This window comes from Medicago sativa, chromosome 8, assembly GCF_051527215.1.
Source record: "Medicago sativa cultivar Bolivia chromosome 8, Bolivia_mono, whole genome shotgun sequence".
NCBI lineage: Eukaryota > Viridiplantae > Streptophyta > Magnoliopsida > Fabales > Fabaceae > Medicago > Medicago sativa.
Genome location: NC_140756.1, coordinates 59390976 through 59417636, shown reverse-complemented (window position 1 = coordinate 59417636; position 26661 = coordinate 59390976). Strand labels below are relative to the sequence as shown.

At 34.6% G+C, this 26661-nt stretch overlaps 2 protein-coding genes and 2 long non-coding RNA genes across 9 annotated transcripts; all 4 read left to right on the top strand.

The window, feature by feature from the left end:
* Positions 1-1118: 1118 nt before the first annotated feature.
* On the top strand, positions 1119-11440 carry LOC146900033 (uncharacterized). 2 transcript variants are annotated; one of them, XR_015023911.1, is made up of 10 exons: positions 1119-1351; positions 2615-2766; positions 2884-3097; positions 4736-4883; positions 4964-5149; positions 8228-8325; positions 8710-8894; positions 9639-9826; positions 9907-10092; positions 11088-11440. It is a non-coding gene; the product is annotated as an uncharacterized LOC146900033 (long non-coding RNA). The 2 variants fall into 2 exon arrangements; XR_015023912.1 differs by lacking the exon at positions 1119-1351 and having other exon boundaries at positions 1974-2766; positions 4976-5149.
* Positions 11441-12582: 1142 nt separating this feature from the next.
* On the top strand, positions 12583-14380 carry LOC146900032 (uncharacterized). The gene is made up of 3 exons (XR_015023915.1): positions 12583-13497; positions 13584-13661; positions 13794-14380. It is a non-coding gene; the product is annotated as an uncharacterized LOC146900032 (long non-coding RNA).
* Positions 14381-14582: 202 nt separating this feature from the next.
* LOC146900030 (D-aminoacyl-tRNA deacylase-like) lies at positions 14583-26290 on the top strand. Of its 5 annotated transcripts, XM_085738603.1 has the most exons (6): positions 21301-22962; positions 23049-23126; positions 23257-23747; positions 24983-25057; positions 25423-25599; positions 25834-26290. In XM_085738603.1, the coding sequence occupies exons 4-6, from the start codon at positions 25044-25046 to the stop codon at positions 25919-25921; spliced, it is 279 nt and encodes a 92-aa protein (XP_085594729.1). In that variant the 5' UTR covers positions 21301-22962; positions 23049-23126; positions 23257-23747; positions 24983-25043; the 3' UTR covers positions 25922-26290. The 5 variants fall into 5 exon arrangements, with proteins under 5 accessions (XP_085594732.1, XP_085594728.1, XP_085594729.1 ...); XM_085738602.1 differs by having other exon boundaries at positions 21253-22962; positions 23257-25057; XM_085738605.1 differs by having other exon boundaries at positions 21499-21519; positions 23257-25057.
* LOC146900031 (uncharacterized) lies at positions 18814-21258 on the top strand. Its single transcript, XM_085738600.1, has 3 exons — positions 18814-19160; positions 19313-19367; positions 20762-21258. Exons 1-3 carry the CDS (start codon positions 18869-18871, stop codon positions 20907-20909), a joined length of 495 nt encoding a protein of 164 aa, XP_085594726.1. The 5' UTR covers positions 18814-18868; the 3' UTR covers positions 20910-21258.
* Positions 26291-26661: the final 371 nt, after the last annotated feature.

Below are 26661 nucleotides of genomic sequence, written 5' to 3'. Positions count from 1 at the left end.
AATTAACTTATTGTATTGTAGACAATCCAAACACATTCATATTGTAAAATAATTTATAATAAAACATAAATATATTTTTTCAAAGTGACCTATAATAAAATCGTAGGGTTTATTTGGAAAAGATTCGTATCTAGTAATTTGAATATGAGTTTATACAAAAACAAATTTTTAGTCTAGATGAGTGTTTTGTATACTCTTTTAAACACTTTCTTTAACACTCACTCTCCCATCGGATGAAATCCATGTGGATACCACACTTTAAAATGGATCCCACGTAAAATGGCAAGACCTACATGAGTGTTGGAGAAATGTTAGAAAGTGAGTGTTCCTAACATTTCTCTTTAGTCAATAACAATAAGTGTTAAAATTTAGGAAGATGGAGGAAGTAATTAACTTATTGTTTGTTGTAACCCTAAATCTAGGAAGTCAAGTGAAGTAATTAACTTAGAGCATCCACAACAATGTCATTCATTTTTAGTTTTTTGAAAAGGACATTCATTTTTATAGCTTGTTTGGATCAGCGGTGGTTTGGTTTTTCCCACTTCCCAAAGCACGTTTGGCTATGATTTCATGAAGCCATATATTAGAGCTTCTAGCCAAACGTGCGGCAGCGTTTCACACACAATTTGGCCAAACGCATGCTTAGTTAATTGTGAATCTCACATGTAAACATAACTCATTAATAATTTTTTAATATTAGTACTCATTCCTTATCAAAATAATTGTATTTTAACATTTTCTCTTTCTCAAAATAACTGTCACATTAGAATATCATGCATCATTTATTTTTTAATAAAGGTATATTAGTAAATGAAAATAATTTTACCATTAAAATCAACATAATTAATTATACAAACCATAAATGACTATTATTTTTAGACCGAGGGAGTGTTATAGATTAACCGAATTTGAGACACCCCAAGTTTGTGACGATCTTATTGTTTTGAGTCATGTTAACCAGTGCTCCAAACATTAGTTAAGCAACTAAAAATGAAAAGAAAAAACAAAGTTAACATTAAAAATAACATTTTTTCAAATTTAAAAAAAAAATAAAATACACAGTTTTTCGAAAAAACATTTCATTTTATACTTAATTCCTTAACTACATTTTCTCAGTTGTTCTTTTTTTGACAGACATTGAAATTGAATTGAGTTGTAGTTCCGAACTCTAACCCGACAATACCCAGTCAAGTAGCGCGAAACCCAAGAATGGTTGATTACTTCAGATCTACCATTTCCCTCTCGTTGAATAACAGTGGAAGAATGGTACCCAAGAAGTGGAAGTAGAAGAAGTAGAAGCTGTTGTGGATGATTCAACTCCAACATGCATGCATTACTGGTCGCTTTTTCGGTACTTTCTAATCTCAAATCACAAATGTTTTATTCTTTATATAAGAATCTCTTTAGTGATATGCACATTTCTTTTCTGATATGATTTTCATGAGGCAGTGATGTTGTTATCAGCTTTTATATATCAGACAATAGATTGAAGTAAGAACCTTAGTTTAGTGGCATTGGCTTGGTGTTTTTATTATCTGTTTGAAAAATACCATTTTTGTATTGTGGTTTATTCTACAGATATTGATAATGCAGCCATGTTGATTGATATGCTCTTTTATTCACCCTATTGTTTGAGAAAAAAAAAGATGAATCTGAGCCTTCCTTTCAAACCCTAAAGTTAGGGTTTTTAAACTCATTAGTCGTTAGTTTAAGTATGAGGCTCCACATTCACAGATATAAGGTTGTTTTGAGAGTTGTTGCCTCTCTGTGTTATTGTGGTTGCCGATGATTCGTCTCGGAGAAATTTGTTAACACCTCTCAACACACATATACTCCCTCCTTCCTTCAATGTTATCTTCTTATTCTTCTTCTTCTTTGATAACAAGGGAACTGTTTGTTTACTTCATCATCATCTTCTTCTTCTTCTTCTTTTGATAACAAGGCAGTGATGATGTTTTCTGCAATTGTATCAGACATTGGGGGAAAAGTTGATTAATGGCGAGGCGATTTTGTGTCTGTGTCAAGTTACACTTTGCACAGATGCTTGATGCAGCCTTTAAGAAATTCTTCTCTCTTCTGTCTGACAAAAGGCGAATCTGAGCCTTCTTTTTGTGATGAGAAATGATATTTGTAGTAGTACTACCATTTTTGAAAACTGCTCTTTTCCCAAATGAAATTGCTCACTCCTTTTTTCTTCTTATTCTTCTCAAGGCTGTGATGATATTTTCAGCAATTGAATCAGACATTGGGCGAAGAGATGTTTCATGGCGAGGCGATTCTGTGTCTGAGTGAAGTTACAGTTATTGTACTTTGCAAAGATGCTGTTTTTGACGCAGCCCTTGGGAACCTCTTCACTCTTCTGTTTGAGAAAAGGCGAATCTGAGCCTTCTTTTATTCATCCTAATCTCAAGTTGTGTTTGGGATCCCTCTTTTTGTTCCCCCTTTTTCCAGTTTGGTTTAATTTTTGTTTGTTTTCCACCGAGTCAAATTTAATGATGAAAGTATTTGAATAGTGAGACGCATTTCTCGCCAAACTAATTTTTTAATGCAAACCATAAAATTGTTTATCCTTCTGAGTGATTGTTTGACGCTCGCTTGTTAATATGGAGCCAAGAAAATTCTTAGGATTTACAAGGCATGACAACGCTGTTGGGCGCTCCATCTTATATATGAATGGGCATGATGACATTGTCTGGCTGCTATTACGGTTGCAGCAAGGAAGAGATCATTGAAATAACGAAGACTTTCAACTTGGCAAAACAAATTGTAAGTATATTAAAGAACTGATATGACAATATTAATAGAACATTTTAATATGAAGACTACTTTGACTAGTGAAGTGCATTACTCATTAAAATGTATACTACCCATTTTTTTTTACAGACATTGAAATTGAATTGAGTTATAGATTCCGAAGAAAGGCTCTAACCCCGACAATACCCAATCAAGTAACCCGAAACCCAAGAATGGTTGATTACACTCCTGATCTACCATTTCCATTTCCCCATTGTTCATTATGGGAAGAAGAAGAAGCAGCTGTGGTGGATGATTCAACCTCAACATGCATGCATTACTTTCGCTTTCATACAAAAAAAAGGTGAATGAGAAGCCAATGTTTTATTCTTTATATTACAACCTCTTTAGTGATATGCACATTTCTTTTCTGATATGATTTATTTAAAAAACGAAAAATATTGGTATTCACGAGGCAGTGATGTTGTTATCAGCTTTTATAGATCAGACAATAGATTGAAGTAAGAACCTTAGTGGCTTTGGCTTTGGCGTGGTGTTTTTAGTATCTGTTTGAAAAATACCATTTTTGTGGTTTATTCTATAGATATTGATAATGCAGCCATGTTGATTGATGCTCTTTTCTTCACCCTATTGTTTGAGAAAAAAAGTAAATCTGAGCCTTCCTTTCAAACCCTAAAGTTAGGGTTTTTAAACTCATTAATCGTTAGTTTAAGTATGAGGCTCCACATTCACAGATATAATGTTTTTTTGAGAGTTGTTGCCTCTGTGTTATTGTGGTAGCCAATGATTTGTCTCAGAGAAATTTTTTAACACCTCTCAACACACATATACTCCCTCCTTCCTTCAATATTATCTTCTTATTCTTCTTCTTCTTCTTTGATAACAAGGCAACTGTTCGTTTACTTCATCATCATCATCATCATCTTCTTCTTCTTCTTCTTTTGATAACAAGGCAGTGATGATGTTTTCTGCAATTGTATCAGACATTGGGTGAAGAGATGTTTCACGGCGAGGCGATTTTGTGTCTGTGTCAAGTTACACTTTGCACAGATGCTTGACGCAGCCTTTAGGAAATTCTTCTCTCTTCTGTCTGACGAAAGGCGAATCTGAGCCTTATTTTTGTGATGAGAAATGATATTTGTACTTCCATTTTTGAAAATTGCTCTTTACCCAACACATTTTGCTTGCTTCCAACTGAATTTCCCAAAATACTCCTGTGAGTTAACTCACGCTGGTTTTCTTTCTTTGATGACAAGGGAAATGCTTGTTTACTTCATCTTTTTCTTCTTCTTCTTCTTTTGATAACAAGGCTGTGATGATGTTTTCTGCAATTGCATCAGACATTGGGGAAAAGTTGATTAATGGCGAGGCGATTTTGTGTCTGTGTCAAGTTACACTTTGCACAGATGCTTGCCGCAGCCTTTAAGAAACTCTTCACTCTTCTGTCTGACAAAAGGCGAATGAGCCTTCTTTTTGTGATGAGAAATGATATTTGTAGTTGTACTACCATTTTTGAAAACTGCTCTTTTCCCAAATGAAATTGCTCACTGCTTTTTTCTTCTTCTTATTCTTCTCAAGGCTGTGATGATATTTTCAGCAATTGAATCAGACATTGGGGGAAGAGATGTTTCATGGCGAGGCGATTCTGTGTCTGAGTGAAGTTACAGTTATTGTACTTTGCACAGATGCTCTTTTTGACGCAGCCCGTGGGAACCTCTTCCCTCTTCTGTCTGAGAAAAGGCAAATCCGAGCCTTCTTTTATTCATCCTAATCTCAAGTTGTGTTTGGGATCCCTCTTTTTGTTCCCCCTTTTTCCACTTTGGTTTAATTTTTGTTTGTTTTCCACCGAGTCAAATTTAATGATGAAAGTATTTGAATAGTGAGACGCATTTGTCGCCAAACTAATTTTTTAATGCAAACCATAAAATTGTTTATCCTTCTGAGTGATTATTTGACACTCCCTTGTTAATATGGAGCCAAGAAAATTCTTAGGATTTACAAGGCATGAAAATGCTGTTGGGCACTCCATCTTATATATGAATGGGCACGATGACATTGTCTGGCTGCTATTACGGTTGCAGCAAGGAAGAGATCATTGAAATAACGAAGACTTTCTAATTAGTTCGGAGGTATTTTTAACATGCTTTGTGTGTTTTATATATTATGTGATTTGCAAATTTATTCGGTGATACATTATTGTTGTACTTAGTTGCTTGAGCAGGCATGGATGCACGTTCATGTAATTGGTGGCACAATAATGGTTGATTACACTCCAGATCTACCATTTCCTCATTGTTGTTTTGCGAGAGGGAAACGTTGAAGAAGGAGAACAATAAGCTGTGGTGGATGATTCAACTCCAACATTCATGCATTACTCTCGCTTTCATAGAAAAAGGTTAATATGACCCCAAATCACAAATATTTTTTATAAGAACCTCTTTAGTGATATGCACATTTCTTTTCTGATATGATTTATTTCAAAAAATTGGTTTTCATGATAGATAACAGTACACAATGAGGCAGTGATGTTGTTTTCAGCTTTTACAGATCACATAATAGGTTGAAGAAAGAACCTTCGTGGTAGTATTGGCAAGGTGTTTTGGTATCTGTTTGAAAATATCATTTTTTGTGGTTTATTCTACAGATATTGTTAATGCAGCCATGTTGATTGATGCTTTTTCCTTCAGCCTATTGTTTGAGAAATAAAGGCGAATCTGAGCCTTACACACTCATTTGTCATTAGTTTAAGTATGAGGCTCCACACTCAGAGAGTTAAGGTTGTTTTGAGAGTTGTTTCCCCTCTGTGTTGTCGTGGTAGCCGATGATTCATCTCGGTGAAATTTATAAACAACTCTCAACACAATTATACTATTACTCCCTCTGTTCTTCACCCTAATCTTCTTTTTCTTGTTCTTGTTCTTCTTTGATAACAAGGGAAATGTTTGTTTACTTCTTCTTCTTCTTCTTCTTCTTCTTCTTCTTCTTCTTGTTTGGTAACAAGGCGGTGATGATGTTTTAAATAATTGAATCAGACGTTGAGTGATGTTTCATGGCGAGGCTGTTTTGTGTTTGTGTGAAGTTACACTTTGCACAAATGTTTGTCGCAGTCTTTGGGAAACTCTTCTCTCTTCTGTCTGACAGAAGGCGGATCTGAGCCTTCTTTTTGTTATAAGAAACAATATTTGTACTATCATTTTTGAAAATTGCTCCTCCCATATGAAATTACTCATTCCCAGGCCTCTGTTTTAAACGATCTGAAGTTACAAACTAATCCCATCGGAAGATAACTTCCGTTGCGATAACAAGGCTCCTCTTCTTCGTTTTTGATAACAAGGCTTTGTTCACTTCTTTTTCTTCTTCTTATTCTTCTCAAGGCTGTGATGATATTTTCAGCAATTGAATCAGACAATGGGTGAAGACATGTTTCATGGTTGTGTCTGTGTGAAGTTACAGTTACTGTACTTTGCACAGGTGCTGTTTTTGACGCAGCCTTGGGAATCTCTTCACTTTTCTGTCTGAGAAAAGGCGAATCTGAGCCTTCTTTTATTCATCCCAATCCCAAATCCCAATCTCTTCACTTTTCTGTCTGAAAAAATGTGGACGTTATTTATAAGAAAGGGTTCTGGGTTTTCTTCCCGGAATGTGATAACTGGAGATGGGTATAAGAAAATAAACGAAGTTGGAATTCCGCTTGAGGTTGCCCAAAGGATCACATTTGAGTAAAGAGTCAGCATTCATAACATCCATTATTTACAGAAGTTGGTTGATGAAAACTTGTGCTTGACATACAAGGTATGTCAACTTACTCGCTGAGGGAGGGCTCAAAGGGGCACACTTATCTTAAACCTGGTCAGATAGTGCACGGAGGATTATGGACGGGGATACTGTTTTCATCAACAAACTGCCAACTACCCACAAGCACTCCTTGCAAGCGCTTGTGGTATATATCCATGACGACCACACAGTCAAAATTAATCCACTAATATGTGGACCCCTAGGGGCGGATTTTGATGGTGACTGTGTCCATTTATTTTATCCCCAGTCACTCGCTGCTAAAGCTGAGGTTTTAGAGCTTTTCTCTGTAGAGAAACAACTTCACAGCTCTCATAGTGGTAATCTTCCCCAAGGCAATGATGATCTTTTCTGCTATTGTTTCAGACGTTGGATGGAAAGTTTATTCACGGCGAGGCGATTTTGTGTCTGTATCAAGTGGGGAGCACTTGGGTGACATTGGGTGCCAGAAGTTTCACTTTTCGTGCTTTGTACAGATGCTTGATGCAGCCTTTGAGAAATTCTTCTTTCTGTTGTCTGACAAAAGCCGAATCTGAGCCTTCTTTTGTTCAGCCCCTGCATCTCAAATTGCGTTTGGGGTCCATATTTTTTATAAGAGAAATGATATTTGAACAACCATTTGAGAAATTGCTCTTCAGCCACCTTCAATTGCTCATAGCTCCCTGTTTTAAACGATCAGAAGTTACGTAGCAATTGCATCGTAAGATAACGTCCGATGCGATAAAAAGGCTCCTCTTCTTCGTTTTTGATAACAAGGCAATGTTTGGTTACTTCTTCTTCTTCTTGGATAACAAGGCTGTGAAGATATTTTCAGCAATTGAATCAGACATTGGGTGAAGACATGGTTCATGGCGAGGCGATTCTGTGTCTGTGAAATTACACTTGTCGTACTATGCCAGATGCTGTTTTTGACGCAGCCCTTGGGAACCTCTTCGCTCTTCTGTCTGAGAAAAGGCGAATCTGAGCCTTCTTTTTTCCAACCCCATCTCAAATCGTGTTTGGGGTTCGTGGTTTTGTTCCCCCTTTTTTCATTTTTGTTTAATTTTTGTTTGTTTTCGACCGAGTCAAATTTAATGATGAAACACATTTCTCACCAAACTAATTTTTTAATGCAAACCATAAAATTATTTATCCTTATGAGTGATTGTTTGATCCTCGCTTGTGAATGTGGCCAAGAAAATTCTTAGGATTTACAAGGCAAGACAATGTTGCTGGGTGCTCCATCTTACTCATGAAATAATGAAAACTTTCAACTTAGGGAAACAAATTGTACTATACATCCCTTCTATTTGGAATGCTCTGTACGCACACCATTCCTTATTCCTAATGCTGCACTCATGATAATATCCGTATTTCACTAGACCAACATCATCATTTTCTGCCACAACACTTTTCTACACAGTACTTGTTTGTTAGTTGTTTTCATTTGAAGTCTCTCTGGAATCATTATATCATTTGAAGTGATGTATTTTATTAATTTATTCTTGAAATTTATTTAGATATGCTTGTCCATGGTGGAAAGAAAAGTACTACAACAGGAAACTTTAACATTGGCCTTTGTCATCAATCAATTTTTATTTATTTTAATAGAGAGCTTGAGGGTTTAGAACTCTTCTATCTCAAATAGTTAGTAGTTTATTTCTTTTCTTACTTTTCATTTTGCGGTGTTTTGTTTGTCTAGGTACATTTTCTTTGATGTAAATGCATATGGTTTGGAGGTTTTTGATGTTAAAATGGTTTCTGGAGAGGCATGCCACACATTTTCTAATTACTTCTGAGGTATTTTTAACGTGCTTTGTGTGTTTTATATATAACGTGCTTTGTGTTTTTTATATAATATGTTATCTGCATCAAGTTCTCTGTTTTAGCACTTGTTAAATCTCTTATTGACTTGCACATTACTTCACTGATACATTATTACTGTAGTTAGTTGCTCGATAGAGACTACAAGGTGGCTATGATGTTGTTTTTAGCTTTTAGATCAGACAATTTTATAATAGTATTTGATTGCGGACTCTGTTAATCAAAATAATTTCTGACGCTAAAATAATATTTCAATACCGACAAAGTAAATACATATAGGGAAGAACTATTGTGTACTCCTCGTTAAAATGACTATTAACCATGTTTTTTTAACCACATTGAAATTGAATTGAATTATAGATTCCGAAGAAAGGCTCTAACCCCGACAATACCCAGTGAAGTAACGCGAAACCCAAGAATGGTTGATTACACTCCAGATCTACCATTTCCCACTGTTATTCTGCGAAGAAGAAGAAGAAGCTGTGGTGGATAATTCAACTCCAACATGCATCATGCATGCATTACCCTTTTTCATACAAAAAAAGGTGAATCGAAAAGCCAATGTTTTATTCTTTATATTAGAACCTCTTTAGTGATTAGAATCTCCGTAGTGAATATGCACATTTCTTTTCTGATATGATTTTATTTTATTTTTAATTTGGTTTTCATGAGGCAGTGATGTTGTTTTCAGCTTTTATATATTAGACAATAGACTGAAGTAAGAACCTTAGTGGCATTGGCTTGGTGTTTTTATTATCTGTGTCAAAAATACCATTTTTGTATTGTGGTTTATTCTATAGATATTGATAATGCAGCCATGTTGACTGATGCTCTTTTCTTCACCCTATTGTTTGAGAAAAAAAGATGAATCTGAGCCTTCCTTTTAAACCCTAAATTAGGGTTTTTAAACTCATTAATTGTTAGTTTAAGTATGAGGCTCCACATTCACAGATATAAGGTTGTTTTGAGAGTTGTTGCCTCTCTGTGTTAATGTGGTTGCTGATGATTCGTCTTGGAGAAATTTGTTAACATCTCTCAACACACATATACTTCCTCATTCTTTCAATATATGATAATAAGGCAGTGATGATGTCTTCTTCTTCTGTTATTCATCCTAATCTCAAATTGTGTTTGGGATCCCTCTTTTTGTTCCCCCTTTTTCCAGTTTGGTTTTATTTTTGTTTGTTTTCCAGAGTCAAATATGATGATGAAATTATTTGAATAGTGAGACACATTTCTCGCCAAACTAATTTTTTAATGCAAACCATCAAATTGTTTATCCCTTTCAGTGATTGTTTGACGCTCGCTTGTTAGTAGTATGGAGCCAAGAAAATTCTTAGGATTTACAAGGCATGACAACGCTGTTGGGTGCTCCATCTTATATATGAATGGGCATGATGACATTGTCTGGCTGCTATTACGGCTGCAGCAGGGAAGAGATCATTGAAATAGCAAAGACTTTCTAATTAGTTCGGAGGTATTTTTAACATGCTTTGTGTGTTTTATATATTATGTGATTTGCAAATATCTTCGGTGATACATTATTGTTGTACTTAGTTGCTTGAGCAGGCACGGATGCACGTTCATGTAATTGGGGGCACAATAATGGTTGATTACACTCCAGATTTACCATTTCTCCATTGTTGTTTTGCGAGAGGGAAACGTTGAAGAAGGAGAACAATAAGCTGTGGTGGATGATTCAACTCCAACATTCATGCATTACTCTCACTTTCATAGAAAAAGGTTAATATGACCCCAAATCACAAATATTTTATATAAGAACCTCTTTAGTGATATGCACATTTCTTTTCTGATATGATTTATTTCAAAAAATTGGTTTTCATGATAGATAACAGTACACAATGAGGCAGTGATGTTTTCAGCTTTTATAGATCACATAATAGGTTGAAGAAAGAACTATCGTAGTAGTATTGGCAAGGTGTTTTGGTATCTGTTTGAAAATATCATTTTTTGTGGTTTATTCTACAGATATTGTTAATGCAGCCATGTTGATTGATGCTTTTTTCTTCAGCCTATTGTTTGAGAAGAAAAGGCGAATCTGAGCCTTACACACTCATTTGTCATTGGTTTAAGTATGAGGCTCCACACTCAGAGAGTTAAAGGTTGTTTTGAGAGTTGTTTCCCCTCTGTGTTGTCGTGGTAGCCGATGATTCGTCTCGGTGAAATTTATAAACAACTCTCAACACAATTATACCATTACTCCCTCTGCTCTTCACCCTATCTTCTTTTACTTGTTCTTGTTCTTCTTTGATAACATGGGAAATGTTTGTTTACTTCTTTTTCTTCTTCTTCTTCTTCTGGTTTGGTAACAAGGCGGTGATGATGTTTTAAATAATTGAATCAGACATTGGGTGAAGACGTGTTTCATGGCGAGGCGATTTTGTGTCTGTGTGAAGTTACAGTTATTGTACTTTGCACAGGTGTTGTTTTTGATGCAGCCTTGGGAACCTCTTCACTCTTCTGTCTGAGAAAAGGCGAATCTGAGCCTTCTTTTATTCATCCCAATCTCAAGTTGTGTTTGGGTCCCTTTTTTGTTCCCCTTTTCAGTTTGGTTTAATTTTTGTTTGTCTTCCACCGAGTCAAATTTAATGATCAAAGTATTTGAATAGTGAGACACATTTCTCACCAAACTAATTTTTTTATGCAAACCATAAAATTGTTTATCCTTCTGAGTGATTGTTTGACCCTTGTGAATATGGGGCCAAGAAAATCCTTAGGATTTACAAGGCATGACAACGTTGCTGGGCGCTACATCTTATTTTTGAATGGGCATCATGACATTGTCTGGCTTCTATTGCGGTTGCAGCAAGGAAGAGATCATTGAAATAACGAAGACTTTCAACTTAGCGAAACAAATTGTACTATACTTATGCATCCCTTCTATCTGCAAACCTCTGTATGTACACCATTCCTTATTCTAATGCCGCACCCATCATAGCATTTGTTTTTCCTTAGACCAACATAATTTTCTTTACAACAGTTTTTTACAGAGTACTTGTTTGTTGTTTTCATTTGAAGTCTCTTTGGAATCATGCCACGCCTTTTCTAATTAGTTCGGAGGTATTTTTAACGTGTTGTGTGTTTTATATATTATGTGACTTGCATATTTCTTCAGTGATACATTATTGTTGTATTTAGTTGCTTGGTAGCAGGCACGGATGCATGTTCATGTAATTGGGGGCACTTTCCCCCGCTTACTATGTTATTTCAAAAAAAAATTGTCAAGTAATTTTGTTTTTTGACCATTAAAAACAAGTGTTGCCCCATAAAATATTATTAAAATATTTTATTTGTGAAGAAATAAATATGCAATTGTATAAGAGATAATATTATTGAATAATTGTTTTTTTGAAGGAATTATTGAATAATTGTTTGTTGACATGCATTGAAAAACATATTCGATAGTGCTGACAATGATAAAATAAATGATAATTTCAAAATAATTCAAAATATAAAGTTAGTTGAGAAATATATTTCGTAAATATTTACGTATCTTCAACTTTTTGGATATAGAATGACTTAATTTTTGTTCTCTCGGATCTTTTTAGTGATAATGATATCACTTATGTATTTGATTTCACCTAAAAAAATATTATAGTACTCCTCTGTCTCAAAATAATTGTCTTTTTACCATTTTTTCTCCGTCTCAATAACTTTCACTTTAGAATACTAATGCAACATTTATTATTTTTTCCCACTAGTATACCCTTATTTATTGAATTTCATCCAACTTAACTACTCCACTAACTACAATTAATAAGGGTATTTTAGTAAATGATATTAATTTTACCATTGAAATCAACACAATTAATTATTTCCTTAAAAATCGTGCATAAACCTTAAACGACAATTATTTTAAGACGGAGGAAGTCAATATTTCTGGATCGATCCCTCCTTGGTAGAGGCTACAAGCTGGCTATGATGTTGCTTTCAGTTTTTAGATCAAACAACAGGTTGAGGAGTTAGTACTGGCAAGGTGTTACGGATTTTGTTTGAAAATACCATCGTGGTTCATTCTACAGATACCGATAACGCAGCTGTAACGAGACGAGACTCTTTTCTTCTGCCTCTTGTTTTAGAAAAAGGTGAATCTGAGCCTTCCTTTGAAACTGAAATTAGGGTTTACAATCATTAGTTGTTAGTTTAAGTATGAGGCTTCATCCTCAGTGAGATAGGTGGCCTTGAGAGCTGCCGCCCCTCTGAGTTGATGTGCAAGCCGATGATTCTTCCCATGGAAATTTGCAAACAGCTCTCCACGCACACATACATGCATGCATATACATACTTCCTCTTCCGTTCCAAATATATAGTTCTTTTCCTTCTTCATTCTCGTAGATGACAGGGCAGTGACGATGATTTCAGCAATTGAATCAGACAATGTGGATAGAGTTGTTTCCTGGCGAGGTGACTCTGTCTGCGAATTACCCTTGCGGTCCTTTGCACAGATTTTGTTGATGCAGCCTTTGTGAACCTCTTCTGTTTTGTGTCTGAGAAAAGGCGAATCTGAGCCTCCTTTTGTTCAACCATAAATTATGTTGTGGGATCTTTTCCCCTCTTTCTATCTTTCATCTGTTTTATTGAATTGCTCTTGTTTCCCACAGTCAAATTATTGTTGGAAGCATAGCACTATGAGAAACATCACCATTTTCTATGAAATAGATATCTACACTACGGATTTCATGTGAAGTGGTGTCCTAAAGTAACTTCTATGAATATAGTTTAACGGACTGTGAGTATTGTTTCATTCTTGAAATTGATTTAGATATGCTTGTCCATGGTGGAAAGAGAAAAACTACGTCCATACCATTCCTTATCCTGCACTATGATAGCATCTGTGTTATATTTGACCCACATCATTAATTTGTGCGCAGCAGATTTTTACACACTACTTGGTTTCATTCGAAGTGATGTCCAAAACAAATTTCTCTGATTATAGCTTATTGTACCCGACTTGTTTCATTTGGGAAATTTATTTAGATACATGGTGGAAAGGGAACGACTCTGAGAAGGAACAATCATTTAACTCCTGAGGAAACTATATACTTTTAGCCTTGGACATCAATCCATTTTTTTATATATTTGAATAGAGAACTAGAGGGTTTGGTACTCACTCTCCTATCTCAAATGGTTAGCATTTATATTTTATACCTTCTATTTCTTGTCATTGTGTTGTTTTGTTTGGCTAAGTGCATTTTCTTTTATGTTGAATGCAGATGAATAGGAGGTTTTCAATGTTAAAATTGTTTTAGGTGAAGCAAGCTATCCTGTTCTAATAAGTAATATCTTTTAAGGTACGTTAACACATGTCATATTAGGTTATCTATACCAAATTATCTGAGATGCTGTCTAAATAGAATTCTTATGTTAAAAGTTTATTGTACTCAAACAATTGTTTTATTCTTGAAATTTATTTCGCTCTGCAGATATGCTTGTCCATGGTGGAAAGAGAGAGACTCTGAGTAGAAAAGGGAACTTAACTCTTGACAAAACTTCTATACTGGTAGTCTTGTATATCAATTTGCTGCTGGGGATTTATACTAAACAGAGAGAAGAGTGGACGTCTTAGGAAGCCTTCCCAAATCTACTTTATGAATAGGTTTAGAAGGAGCCATTGTCTGATCCCCGGGAGCATGATCCTTGGAGTTATTCCTTTGTAGTGGCTGCATGGGTTTAAAGTTTTCACACAATAGTCACCCAAGCCCAATACTCAAAGAAGCCAAAATGCTTCATTTCACCCTAAGCCTAGCATTCCCTTTTCTAAGCAAAAGCCACAAATCTATTTCGCCTAAATTATAAAGAAAAATGTTGACGAAGCGTGGATGGTTGAGCTTGATAATTACTCTCAGTGAGAATATTTTTTTTTTTTTTTTCAAGATATACAGAAATAGAGGATCTGGTACTCTCCTATCTCTAATGGTTAGTTCTTTATATCTTCTGTAATTTTTCATTTTGTGGTGGTTTGTAACTGTTTGGCTAAGTGCAATCTTCATTTAACGCACTTCATTTGTTATATATACTAACTTATCGCCATCAAATTCTGTTTTAGCACTTGTTAAACTTCTCTGTGATTTGGACATTTGATTTGCGATATGATTTGTTTCTGTCGAATGCAAGATATTTTAACATTATATAGAAGGCACAAGGAAGCTGTGATGTTGATTTCAACTTTTAGATTAGGTAACAGGTTAAAAAGCCTTCTTAGTACTGGCTAGGTGTTTCAGTATTGTTCAAAGCTACTGATAATGCAGCCTCGGTGAGGCTTTTCTCTTCTACCTCTTCTTTAAGAAAAGGGAATCTGAGCTTTCCCTCTGAAATCCTGCAGTTAGTTTAAGTATGAGGCTCACACTCAGAAGGTTGTCTTGAGAGCTGTTGCCCGAGTTTTCATGCAAGCCGATGATCCTTCTCAGTGAAATTTTTCAAACAGCTCTCTTCACACGTGCGCACGGACACACACACGCTCTCTCTCTCTCTCTCTCTCTCTCTCTCTCTCTCTCTCTCTCAATTATTGCTTGATCATCACCTTCTGTTTCTGCTTCTGCTACTTCAATTTGTTTCTTCTTCTTGGATAACTAGGCAGTGATGATATTTTTAGCAAATTAATCAGACACTAGGTGAAGAATTGCTTCCTGGCGAGGTGACTGTGTATGTGTAAAATTACCCTTGTAATACTATGCGCAGTTGCTATTGACGCAGCCATTGCAAACCTCTTCTCTCTTATGTCTGAAAAAAGGCGAATCCGAGCCTCCTTTATTCAACCTTAACTTAAATTATTTTTGGGATTTGGTTTCCTCCTTCCCTTTTTATTTTTCTTTTTTATAGAACTTTTTATTTATAAATACCATGTCAGATTTATGATGAAACCATTTGCAATGACATAGCTAGAATTTCTCACATAAATAATTTTTCAATGAAAATCCTAACATAATTTTCTGTGTACTTTTTAGTTGTGAACTTGTGATTGACTGGAAAAATTGCCTCCATATTATTCCTTCATGCATTCAAAAATCATGCCTAAGCTTTCTGAATTGCATATATGTAATTGGCGATGATTGTGAGATTGCACTTATAGGTGCGTAGTTGTTTTTCTTCAGTTCATATGCTTGTGTGCTTTTGTTTTTTAATGATGTTTTGTTGTTGTTGTTGTTGTTGTATAATATGCAAATTCAGAATGAATTGTGATGTTGCTTACAGTGAGACTATTTGGATTTTCATTCTAGAATGTCCCTTTTGAGCATTGAGGCCTTCTCATTTTTCATTATAGAATTTTTAAGTAAGACTTCAAAAATGACCTCTATTTAACATGCTTACTAGCTATTTAGTTTGGTATCAAAATTGAAACTGGTACATTGAAATTTAAGTTCCTGTCATGGAAGCCAGTGCAATTATACTTTTGGGGTGGATTGTTTTGTTATATATATATATGTGAGAGATGTGGTTCGAATATTGGTGGAATTGCCTTCTCATTTGATGCTTAAGATGGAATTAGATCCTTCTATTCAATGCCACCTAGGAGTTGGTATAAGCATCTAATATGCAATATCTCTTTGTAGTGTTGGGCAATCCCACTTATAGGGTGGAACTCAATATTGGTTCTAGTTCCACTTCCAGCTTCAAATGAGAGGCAGTTTCTATTTGAACCACATCCAACAGAAGTTATCAATGTGCATTTCTCATCAAATTATATAATGTTAATTTTGTTCTTGGTCAAACACAAACTTATCCTTGTATTAGAAAAAAACTTGAATTATTAGTACATTTCACAAAAGCTGAACCAAGGTTATCAAACAATATGATTTGTGATAAAGGTCTGTAAATTCAGTGCTGGGTGAACAATAAACTTTATTATTTGTTTCCCTTGTTGAGAAATTGGGCAATAAAATTGTTAAGATTCTAAAGGCAAGAAAATATTGCACAGCACTCCATCTTATATATGGACGGACATGATCATTTTGTCTGGTTGCTATTAGGTTGCAACAGGGGAAATATTAAATGAAATAACAAAAATGAGACATGTAGCTTTGTTTTTCAACCTAGTAAGACAAATTGTACTAGACTTGTTGAACCCTGCTATTTGCAAAGTATCTAAGTTGTAATAGACACATATTACAGGTTTTTAGCGACATATTACAGGTTTTTAGCTATTTTCATGTTTTTTAGTTTATTGTTCTCAAACAGTTGGATGAATCTTGAATTTTCATGTAGGTATGCTTGTCCATGGTGGAAAAGAAAGAAGTGAAGGGCACTCGACTCCTGAAGAAACTACAACAGTGACCCTTGGAAATATTTAACTTTTCATTGATGTGGGAATTTAACTAACACAACCGTGTACCCTCCATGAAGAACTTCCATGGTAGAACTGATCATAAGAAAGTAGAGTAAACCCAGTAAGCTTCGAACACTTAGTTTTCACGGCAACCATATCAATAATTTGGATCGGGCTAAGAAACTAGTTATCTAAAAATGGAAGTCTAGTTTGTGAACAACCTGCTTCAGGATTTCATTTTTCATTATTGAGCAGTGTTTTATTATTATTATTATTATTATTATTATTATTATTATTATTATTATTATTATTATTATTATTATTATTATTATTATTATTATTATTATTATTATTATTATTATTATTGTTATTGTTATTGTTATTGTTATTGTTATTGTTGTAAGATTGCTATATTATGGCACGACTGGCACACGAAACACAAGGTAGTGTATTATATTTTCAAAGAGAGGTGCTATATGGCACGACCCTCATTTTCCCACGAAAAAATGTGACATGTAAAGAGCGATTCACATACAATACATGGGGGAGAGAGAAAATTAATATGGTGCTATGCTTCATATATTCAAGGGCTGTTAAGCATTCGTGCCGGTTGTCGTGGGTATTGGTGTTCTGCCAACAATCATTTCTCATTTTCAAAATAAATAAAAATCAAAATAAATGCATATCCAATGATTCTTGTTTGTTCGTTGTTTTTTGTAATTACTATGGTTGCACTATCAATCTTTTCCCATGAGTAGGGTAATTTTTGTCGGATTTAACTAGATATTTTTTTACTAGTCCCACATTCTGTCTTCCTTAACTCTAAAAAATAACCTAAAAATATAAACGACCTACTTTCCTTTCAAATAAAAACAATTTTTTTTAGCATACATAACAAGCTAATTTTTAGTGGTCTTGATACATAACAAGCCATCATCTTTTGCTGCTATGTTTTGGACCTTTTGGTTTCTTTTTCTTGTTTTTGGAAGGAGGCCCTTTTGGTTTCTGAATCGCGCCGATCTGCAGGATTTAATCTTACTACTAAATAGTTTTATCTTTGGTAATGCTTCCATGATTGGTAGTTTTGGTCTGTTTGTTGTTAGTTTTTGAAGTGACAAAATTAATCTTGTGCAGTGAGATTGCAAAGCATCTTAAACTCCCGCCAGTTAAGCTTCACTGCAGCATGCTTGCTGAGGATGCTATAAAAGCAGCGGTTAAAGATTATGAAGCTAAGCGTGCCTCGGCTACTGCGGCCACGGGAGAAAAATCTGCCACTGCATGATTTCTGCCATTGCTGGAATGCTGGAATGATGATGAAAAAATTGCATTTTTTTATGCTTATGTTCTATTAAAAATCACCCGATTGATTAAAAATAACTCTTATAAATTAATATTATTTTAAAATGAATTTTTGAAGCAATAAAATCAATTTATAATAAGCTGAAATAATTATATTATCTAATGAGAATGGGTGGGATATTTACTTTTAAATATAATTAAAAGGATAGTTTGGTCATTACACTCTTAAAATCAATTTTGATACATACTATCCTATCCAAACAACATCAACTCCTAAGAATCACTTTTAAGCAGATCTATCCAAACATAAATCAATTCACATACAACTCACTTTTAACCCAAATCAATTCTCTCTAACTCAATTCTATCAAAATCAATTCTCGCCGCCGCCATACCAAACACAAAATAGTTTACGTATCCCAATACATATAAAACACAACATATTTTCAACAATGTCTTAAATTTCATCCAACATTACAATTTTAATTTCATCGAACAATGTTCTGAACTACGTAGACCAAATTAAAGCGTGCACGAAAAGTAATTATATTTTATACTCCATCCGTTTCAAAATGAGTGTCGCTTTAGCCAAAAAAATTTGTTTCAAAATGAATGACACTTTCAGTTTCCAATGCAATAATAACTTTTTCTTTTCAATTGTACCCTCCAATTAATACTCAGCACACTACTTCCAAAGTATTACTTTTAAAATTAACCAATAGTTAATAAAGATAATTTGGTAAAATAACCATTGTCTTTCTTTTAATTATTGCATTTCTTAATATTTGTGTAAACACCTAAAACGACACTCATTTTAAAACGGAGGGAGTAAGAAATACAAAAGGGAAATACAAAGCGGCTAAGATTATTATCTTCTCCTCACTTTTTCATTCAGCATAATTTCATTTCCACAACAAAAAAGGAAAAGAAAAAAAAATGCTGAGAATCGCAAAGAAACTCGTCCAAACGGCGTCGTTTGAGTCGCCAATTCCAGCAATTAGGGTTCTTCCACGATTCTACCACGAGACGGTGGTGGATCACTACGAAAATCCCCGGAATGTTGGATCCTTCAATAAGGAAGAGCGGGATGTGGGATCTGCTCTTGTTGGTGCACCCGCTTGTGGTGATGTCATGAAGTTTCAAATTAAGGTTGATGATAATGGAACAATCGTTGATTCTTGCTTTAAGACCTTTGGATGTGGTTCTGCTATTGCTTCATCGTCCGTTGGTAGGTTGTTTTTTCATGTATTGGTTTGTTATAGGAAATTAAGGATTTTTTTTTTTTTAGGGTTGTGTTTGAATTTCAATTCCCTTTTTTATTGATGAATTTGATTATTACGACTATGTTATTGTTAATTGTGCTTGTTTATCGTTTTGCAGCTACTGAATGGGTTAAGGGAAAGCAAATTGAGGAAGTTTTAAGCATTAAGAACACGTAAGTAACTGGTCTAAGAATTTTTTACTTTGTTGCAAAGCAAATTGTGTTTTTGTCTGGCTGAAGTTTGTGTATTACTACGTGGTTTATTTCTTAATTGTTGTGTAGTTTTATGTGATTTATTTCTTAATTATATGATATTTTTCGCTTGAGAATATTGGATGATAACGAAATAATAATATTTTGCCATAATAAGCATGGAAACAGTTCTGAGCTATATCCTATATCAAGTTTTATTTTATTTTTATCTTTCTTCAGTTCGGTAATGTTACATTTTAATCAAACTTTGGCTTTGGTGCTTGAGGTTGATGGTATATAAATTTTTTGTTGAAGATGGGTTTCTGGCTATTCAAGTTTAGATGTAGAAAGCAAATATATTTGGTTGGTTTTAATTTTATGTTTGGGGTTTGAAGATGCGAGCCCTGTTTGGATAAACAGCTTATTTTTCTACTTATGGTATAAACGATTATCATATAAGCACTTAAGAGATATACTATTTCTATTTTCTATAACACAAGATAAAATAAAGTCAAGCTGTTTTCATATAATTTGTAAGCTGTTTTATAACCTATCATCCAACATTACAATTTTAACTTCATCGAACAATGTTTTGAACTACGTAGACCAAATTAAAGAGTGCACGAAAAGTAATCATATTTTGTAAGAAATACAAAAGACTAATTTTTTTTTTTTTATCATTCTCTAATAGTTCAGGTAGCACATAAATACATTTTTAATAAACCATTCTCTAAGGAAAAACACTCTAATCACATTGCAAAGTGCAAACCACCACCACTCACCCACCCACCCCCTGTCCTAAAATAAAATAAGTTACACTAATCCTAACCATCACCATAGCGACCAGTTGAAATAACGCAATCCAGCGAATACTAACTTTTATGACTATTACTACTTGGCGACGATGTAGTACATTAGCTATTTTGTCCATCAAACAATGCTAGCAAGGGTAGCTACTAGGAAGAGTTTCCGGTATGAAATAGCTCGACCTATAGAATAGGGAGAGGAGTGGACTCTGTTATATTTATTCTTCATGATCGGCAACCAAGGAAAAGGAATCCAAAGCTACTTAGCTACACGTCGAAGGTATTCTTCAATATCCTGCCCAAATTTATTAAAATTTGGGAATAGATACATAATTTTTAGTGGTCTTGATACATAACAAGCCATCATCTTTTGCTGCTATGTTTTGGACCTTTTGGTTTCTTTTTCTTGTTTTTGGAAGGAGGCCCTTTTGGTTTCTGAATCGCGCCGATCTGCAGGATTTAATCTTACTACTAAATAGTTTTATCTTTGGTAATGCTTCCATGATTGGTAGTTTTGGTCTGTTTGTTGTTAGTTTTTGAAGTGACAAAATTAATCTTGTGCTTGTGCAGTGCGATTGCAAAGCATCTTAAACTCCCGCCAGTTAAGCTTCACTGCAGCATGCTTGCTGAGGATGCTATAAAAGCAGCGGTTAAAGATTATAAAGCTAAGCGTGCCTCGGCTACTGCGGCCACGGGAGACAAATCTGCCACTGCATGATTTCTCCCATTGCTGGAATGCTGGAATGATGATGAAAAGATTCATTAGTATGCTTCTCCAATGGTGCTAATGAGTGGATTGCATATCATTAGAACATCTTTATTTAGACTTTTCTTAATTGGGGCTAGGCAGCCATATTGTATTGTTATAATGTCTTACAAATACTTGTGTCGGCTTGGAGCTAGGCCAGCCATATTGTATTGTCATAAAGACTTATAAATACTTGTATCGTTGGATGAAGTTTCTTGTTTGAATGGTTTGTTTGTAGGAATCAAATAATATTTTTGCTAAAAGATTGTACGCAATACAATCAGAATCAGAATATGTACATTTAATATTTTTGTTCTTACACGATTTTGTTTGAAACCATATTTTTTTGAGAGAAGCCTGGTGTTTTATGAAAAATAGACATGTCTGAGAAAAGGCGAATCTGAGCCTTCTTTTATTCATCCCAATCCGAATCTCTTCACTTTTCTGTCTGAAAAAATGCGGATGTTATTTATAAGAAAGGGTTTATAAGTCTTTGATGTAAATGCATATGGTTTGGAGGGTTTTGATGTTAAAATGGTTTCTGGAGAGGCATGCCACACCTTTTCTAATTAGTTCTGAGGTATTTTTAACGTGCTTTGTGTGTTTTATATATAACGTGCTTTGTGTGTTTTATATAATATGTTATCTGCATCAAATTATCTGTTTTAGCACTTGTTAAATCTCTTATTGACTTGCACATTACTTCACTGATACATTATTACTGTAGTTAGTTGCTCGATAGAGAGTACAAGGTGGCTATGATGTTGGTTTTAGCTTTTAGATCAGACAACAGGTTGAAGAGCTAGTACTAGCAAGGTGTTACAGAATCTGTTTGAAAATACCTGTGGATAATTCTACAGGTACTGATAACGCAGCCATGGTGAGACTCTTCTCTTCTGCTTCTTGTTTGAGAAAAAGGTGATTCTGAGCCTTCCTTAGAAACTCTGCATTTAGGGTTTACAATCAACAACAACAACCAAGCCTTATCCCACTAAGTGGGGTCGGCTACATGGTTCAAATTACGCCATAATCTTCTATCATAAACCATATTTTGGTCCAACTTATTAATCTCTAAATCTTAATAGTTTCTCTTATGTATGAGCCTTCATCCCCAGAGAGATAGGTGGCCGTGAGAGCTGTCACCTCTCTGAGTTGACGTGCAAGTCGATGATCCTTCTCAGTGAAATTTGCAAACAGCTCTCCACACACACATACATACACATACTTCCTCATAGATAACATGGCAGTGATAATGATTTCAGCAATTGAATCAGACAATGTGTGAAGAGTTGTTTCCTGGTGAGGTGACTCCGTGTCATTGTGAAATTACCCTTGCGGTCCTTTGCACAGATTTTGTTGATGCAGCCTTTGTGAACCTCTTCTGTTTTGTGTCTGAGAAAAGGCGAATCTGAGCCTCCTTTTGTTCAACCATAAATTATGTTGTGGGATCTTTTCCCCTCTTTCTATCTTTCATCTGTTTTGTTGAATTGCTCTTTGTTTCCCACAGTCAAATTATTGTTGGAAGCATAGCACTATGAGAAACATCACCATTTTCTATGAAATAGATATCTACACTACGGATTTCATGTGAAGTGGTGTCCTAAAGTAACTTCTATGAATATAGTTTAACGGACTGTGAGTATTGTTTCATTCTTGAAATTGATTTAGATATGCTTGTCCATGGTGGAAAGAGAGAAACTGTGTCCACACCATTCCTTATCCTGCACTATGATAGCATCTGTGTTATATTTGACCCACATCATTAATTTGTGCGCTACTTGGTTTCATTCGAAGTGATGCCCAAAACAAATTTCTCTGATTATAGCTTATTGTACCCGACTTGTTTCATTTGGGAAATTTATTTAGATTTGCTTGTACATGGTGGAAAGGGAACGACTCTGAAAAGTAACAATCATTAACTCCCGAGGAAACTATATACTTATAGCCTTGGACATCAATCCATTTTTTTATATATTTGAATAGAGAACTAGAGGGTTTGGTACTCACTATCCTATCTCAAATGGTTAGCATTTATATTTTATACCTTCTATTTCTTGTCACTGTGTTGTTTTGTTTGGCTAAGTGCATTTTCTTTTATGTTGAATGCAGATGAATAGGAGGTTTTCAATGTTAAAATTGTTTTAGGTGAAGCATGCTATCCTGTTCTAATAAGTAATATCTTTTAAGGTACGTTAACACATGTCATATTAGGTTATCTATACCAAATTATCTGAGATGCTGTCTAAATAGTTCTTATGTTAAAAGTTTATTGTACTCAAACAATTGTTTTATTCTTGAAATTTATTTCGCTCTGCAGATATGCTTGTCCATGGTGGAAAGAGAGAGAGAGACTCTGAGTAGAAAAGGGCACTTAACTCTTGACAAAACTTCTATACCGGTAGTCTTGTATATCAATTTACTGCTGGGGATTTATACTAAACAGAGAGAAGAGTGGACGTCTTAGGAAGCCTTCCCAAATCTACTTTATGAATAGGTTTAGAAGGAGCCATTGTCTGATCCCCGGGAGCATGATCCTTGGAGTTATTCCTTTGTAGTGGCTGCATGGGTTTAAAATTTTCACACAAAAGTCACCCAAGCCCAATACTCAAAGAAGCCAAAATGCTTCATTTCACCCTAAGCCTAGCATTCCCTTTTCGAAGCAAAAGCCACAAATCTATTTCGCCTAAATTATAAAGAAAAATGTTGACGAAGCGTGGATGGTTGAGCTTGATCATTACTCTCAGGGAGACTATTTTTTTTTTTAAGATACACAGAAATAGAGGATCTGGTACTCTCCTATCTCTAATGGTTAGTTCTGTATATCTTCTGTAATTTTTCATTTTGTGGTGGTTTGTAACTCTTTGGCCAAGTACAATCTTCATTTAACACACTTCATTTGTTATATATACTAACTTATCGCCATCAAATTCTGTTTTAGCACTTGTTAAACTTCTTTGTGATTTGGACATTTGATTTGCGATATGATTTGTTTCTGTCGAATGCAAGATATTTTAACATTATATAGAAGACACAAGGAAGCTGTGATTTTGATTTCAACTTTTAGATTAGGTAACAGGTTAAAAAGCCTTCTTAGTACTGGCTAGGTGTTTCAGTATTTGTTCGAAGATACACACACAAACACATCACCTTCTGTTTCTGCTTCTGGTACTTCAATCTGTTTCTTCTTCTTGGATAACTAGGCAGTGATGATATTTTTAGCAAATTAATCAGACACTTGGTGAAGAATTGCTTCCTTGCTAGGTGACTCTGTATGTGTAAAATTACCCTTGTAATACTATGCGCAGTTGCTATTGACGCAGCCATTGCAAACCTCTTCTCTCTTATGTCTGAAAAATGGCGAATCTGAGCCTCCTTTATTCAGCCTTAAATTATTTTTGGGACTTGGTTTCCTCCTTCCCGTTTTATTTTTCTTTTTTATAGAACTTTTTATTTATAAATACCATGTCAGGTTTATGATGAAACCATTAGCAATGACATAGCTAGAATTTCTCACATAAATAATTTTTCAATGAAAATCCTAACATAATTTTCTGTGTACTTTTTAGTTGTGAACTTGTGATTGACTGGAAAATTGCCTCATATTATTCCTTCATGCATTCAAAAATCATGCCTAAGCTTTCTGAATTGCATATATGTAATTGGCGATGATTGTGAGATTGCACTTATAGGTGTGTAGTTGTTTTTCTTCAGTTCATATGCTTGTGTGCTTTTGTTTTTTAATGATGTTTTTTTTTTTTTGTTTTGTTGTTGTTGTTGTTGTTGTATATTAGGAAAATTCAGTATGAATTGTGATGTTGCTTACAGTGAGACTATTTGGATTTTCATTCAATGTCCCTTTTGAGCATTGAGGCCTTCTCATTTTTCATTATAGAAATAGCTTATACATGCTATAAGCGCCAAGTTAAATTTTTTATCAATGCAGAGCCAATATTTAGGTTTGGTTCATTTATGTGATTAAAGTTTCCTTCTAAAATCGGTGAAAATTTTCTAAAGTGAATCTGATTCTCACACTCTTCCTGCAGGGAGAATGATAAGAAGAAAGTCCTTCTTGGGATAGGCGGTGGACATTATGTGCCTCGGCATATGGATGTAGTGTTGTAAGTAGCCATTTCAGTGACTTTATAATTGAATTTTCTGATTGATGAAAGGGTATATAAACTGCACACTTAAATAGATTATGGGAATAAATTACATTGGTGAAAAACATGGGAGTTAAACTCCACTGGAATGAAGATAAAGGTGGCTTTTTCTTAGTTAGACTACTTTCGCATGATTTCATATGCAATGTATCTTGATTTTGTGTGAACAATCTTCTACTTAAGCCTTTTTTTTACTCTTGAGTTCTAATACACTTTGAGAAAATGTTGCTTACATAAAATTTTGCGATTGTCAAAATTATTTTTAAACCTTGTTACCTTGAATAAAAAAAATTAACTTACTTGCTTTGCTTTTTGCAATATAGGAAAGATGATGTTTGGGTTGGTCACCTACTTTCTGGATATTCGGTGCCAATGGATGATCCAAAAGGAGAAACAAATGTAGAGATTGGAGGAACTTGGAAACAGTCTATAAAAGCTGCATACGAGGCAACTAAATCTGCTTTTCCTGGTGGCGAAATTATTGCGCATCTTGACCAAAGGTAAGTTTAATGTGCATTATCCTTCTGTAATCAATTGTTTGCATGCGTGCAAACAACTGAATGATATTTGTTTGTTGAGTGATAAACAGTTCATAAAAAATCATCTGCAACTGCAAGACATGAAAGTTTGATATATATATTTTTTTGGGTCTGAAATACGATTTGAAACTGATAATAGGCTGTAATGCTTTTACTTTACGCTCAAGTTAATGTTTACTCTAAAATTTACTGCAGGAGTTTCAAGGGCTGGCAGAAGAATGCCATCACAGGATTCCTCACGGAGCAGAATATTAAAATTGGAAAGCCAAATTACTTTTATTGAGTGTTGATTTAAGAGGATGTTATCGTGAACACAGAATGTGCAGATTGCAGACATAGGCATGCTGCAAATTTTTGTTGACCAGATTTGCATTAAAAGTGATTTTGATACAAAGTAATTTAAATATTTTTTTTATAGATATTTTTAATAGAAGGCAAAAGTCATTTTATGTTTGTTTAAAATTAGAAAGTGATTTTAAAATTAGAAAGTGATTTTGTATTTCTTTCTATTAGAAATAATTTTCAGGCGCTTTAGAAGGTTAGCATATATGTTATGTTCCTATGTATTTATTTGGCGAATTGTACCCTATATTGATAATAAATGTATGACAGATTAATAAATGTATTGATATTGAGCAGTGTTTTATTATTATTATTGTTGTAAGATTGCTATATGGCACAACCGGCATACGAAACACGAGGTAGTTGTATTATATTTTCAAAGAGAGGTGCTATATGGCACGACTCTCATTTTCCCACCAAAAAATGCGACATGTAAAGAGCGATTCACATACAATACATGGGGGAGAGAGAAAATTAATCTGGTGCTATGCTTCATATATCCATGGGCTGTTAACATTCGTGCCGGTTGTCGTGAGTATTGGTGTTGTGCCAACAATCATTTCTCATTTTCAAAATAAATAAAAATCAAAATAAATGCATATCCAATGGTTCCTGTTTGTTCGTTGTTTTTCGTACTTACTATGGTTGCACTATCAATCTTTTCCCATGAGTAGGGGTAAT

Excerpts from the sequence above, each read along its gene's own strand:
- LOC146900030 (XM_085738606.1), top strand. Across the intron at positions 25,600-25,833 it reads ATTGCGCATCTTGACCAAAG|GAGTTTCAAGGGCTGGCAGA; the intron begins GTAAGTTTAATG and ends AATTTACTGCAG.
- LOC146900031 (XM_085738600.1), top strand. The coding sequence starts at position 18,869 with ATGCTGAGAATCGCAAAGAAACTCGTCCAAACGGCGTCGTTTGAGTCG. Across the intron at positions 19,161-19,312 it reads TATTGCTTCATCGTCCGTTG|CTACTGAATGGGTTAAGGGA; the intron begins GTAGGTTGTTTT and ends ATCGTTTTGCAG. Across the intron at positions 19,368-20,761 it reads GTTTTAAGCATTAAGAACAC|TGCGATTGCAAAGCATCTTA; the intron begins GTAAGTAACTGG and ends GTGCTTGTGCAG.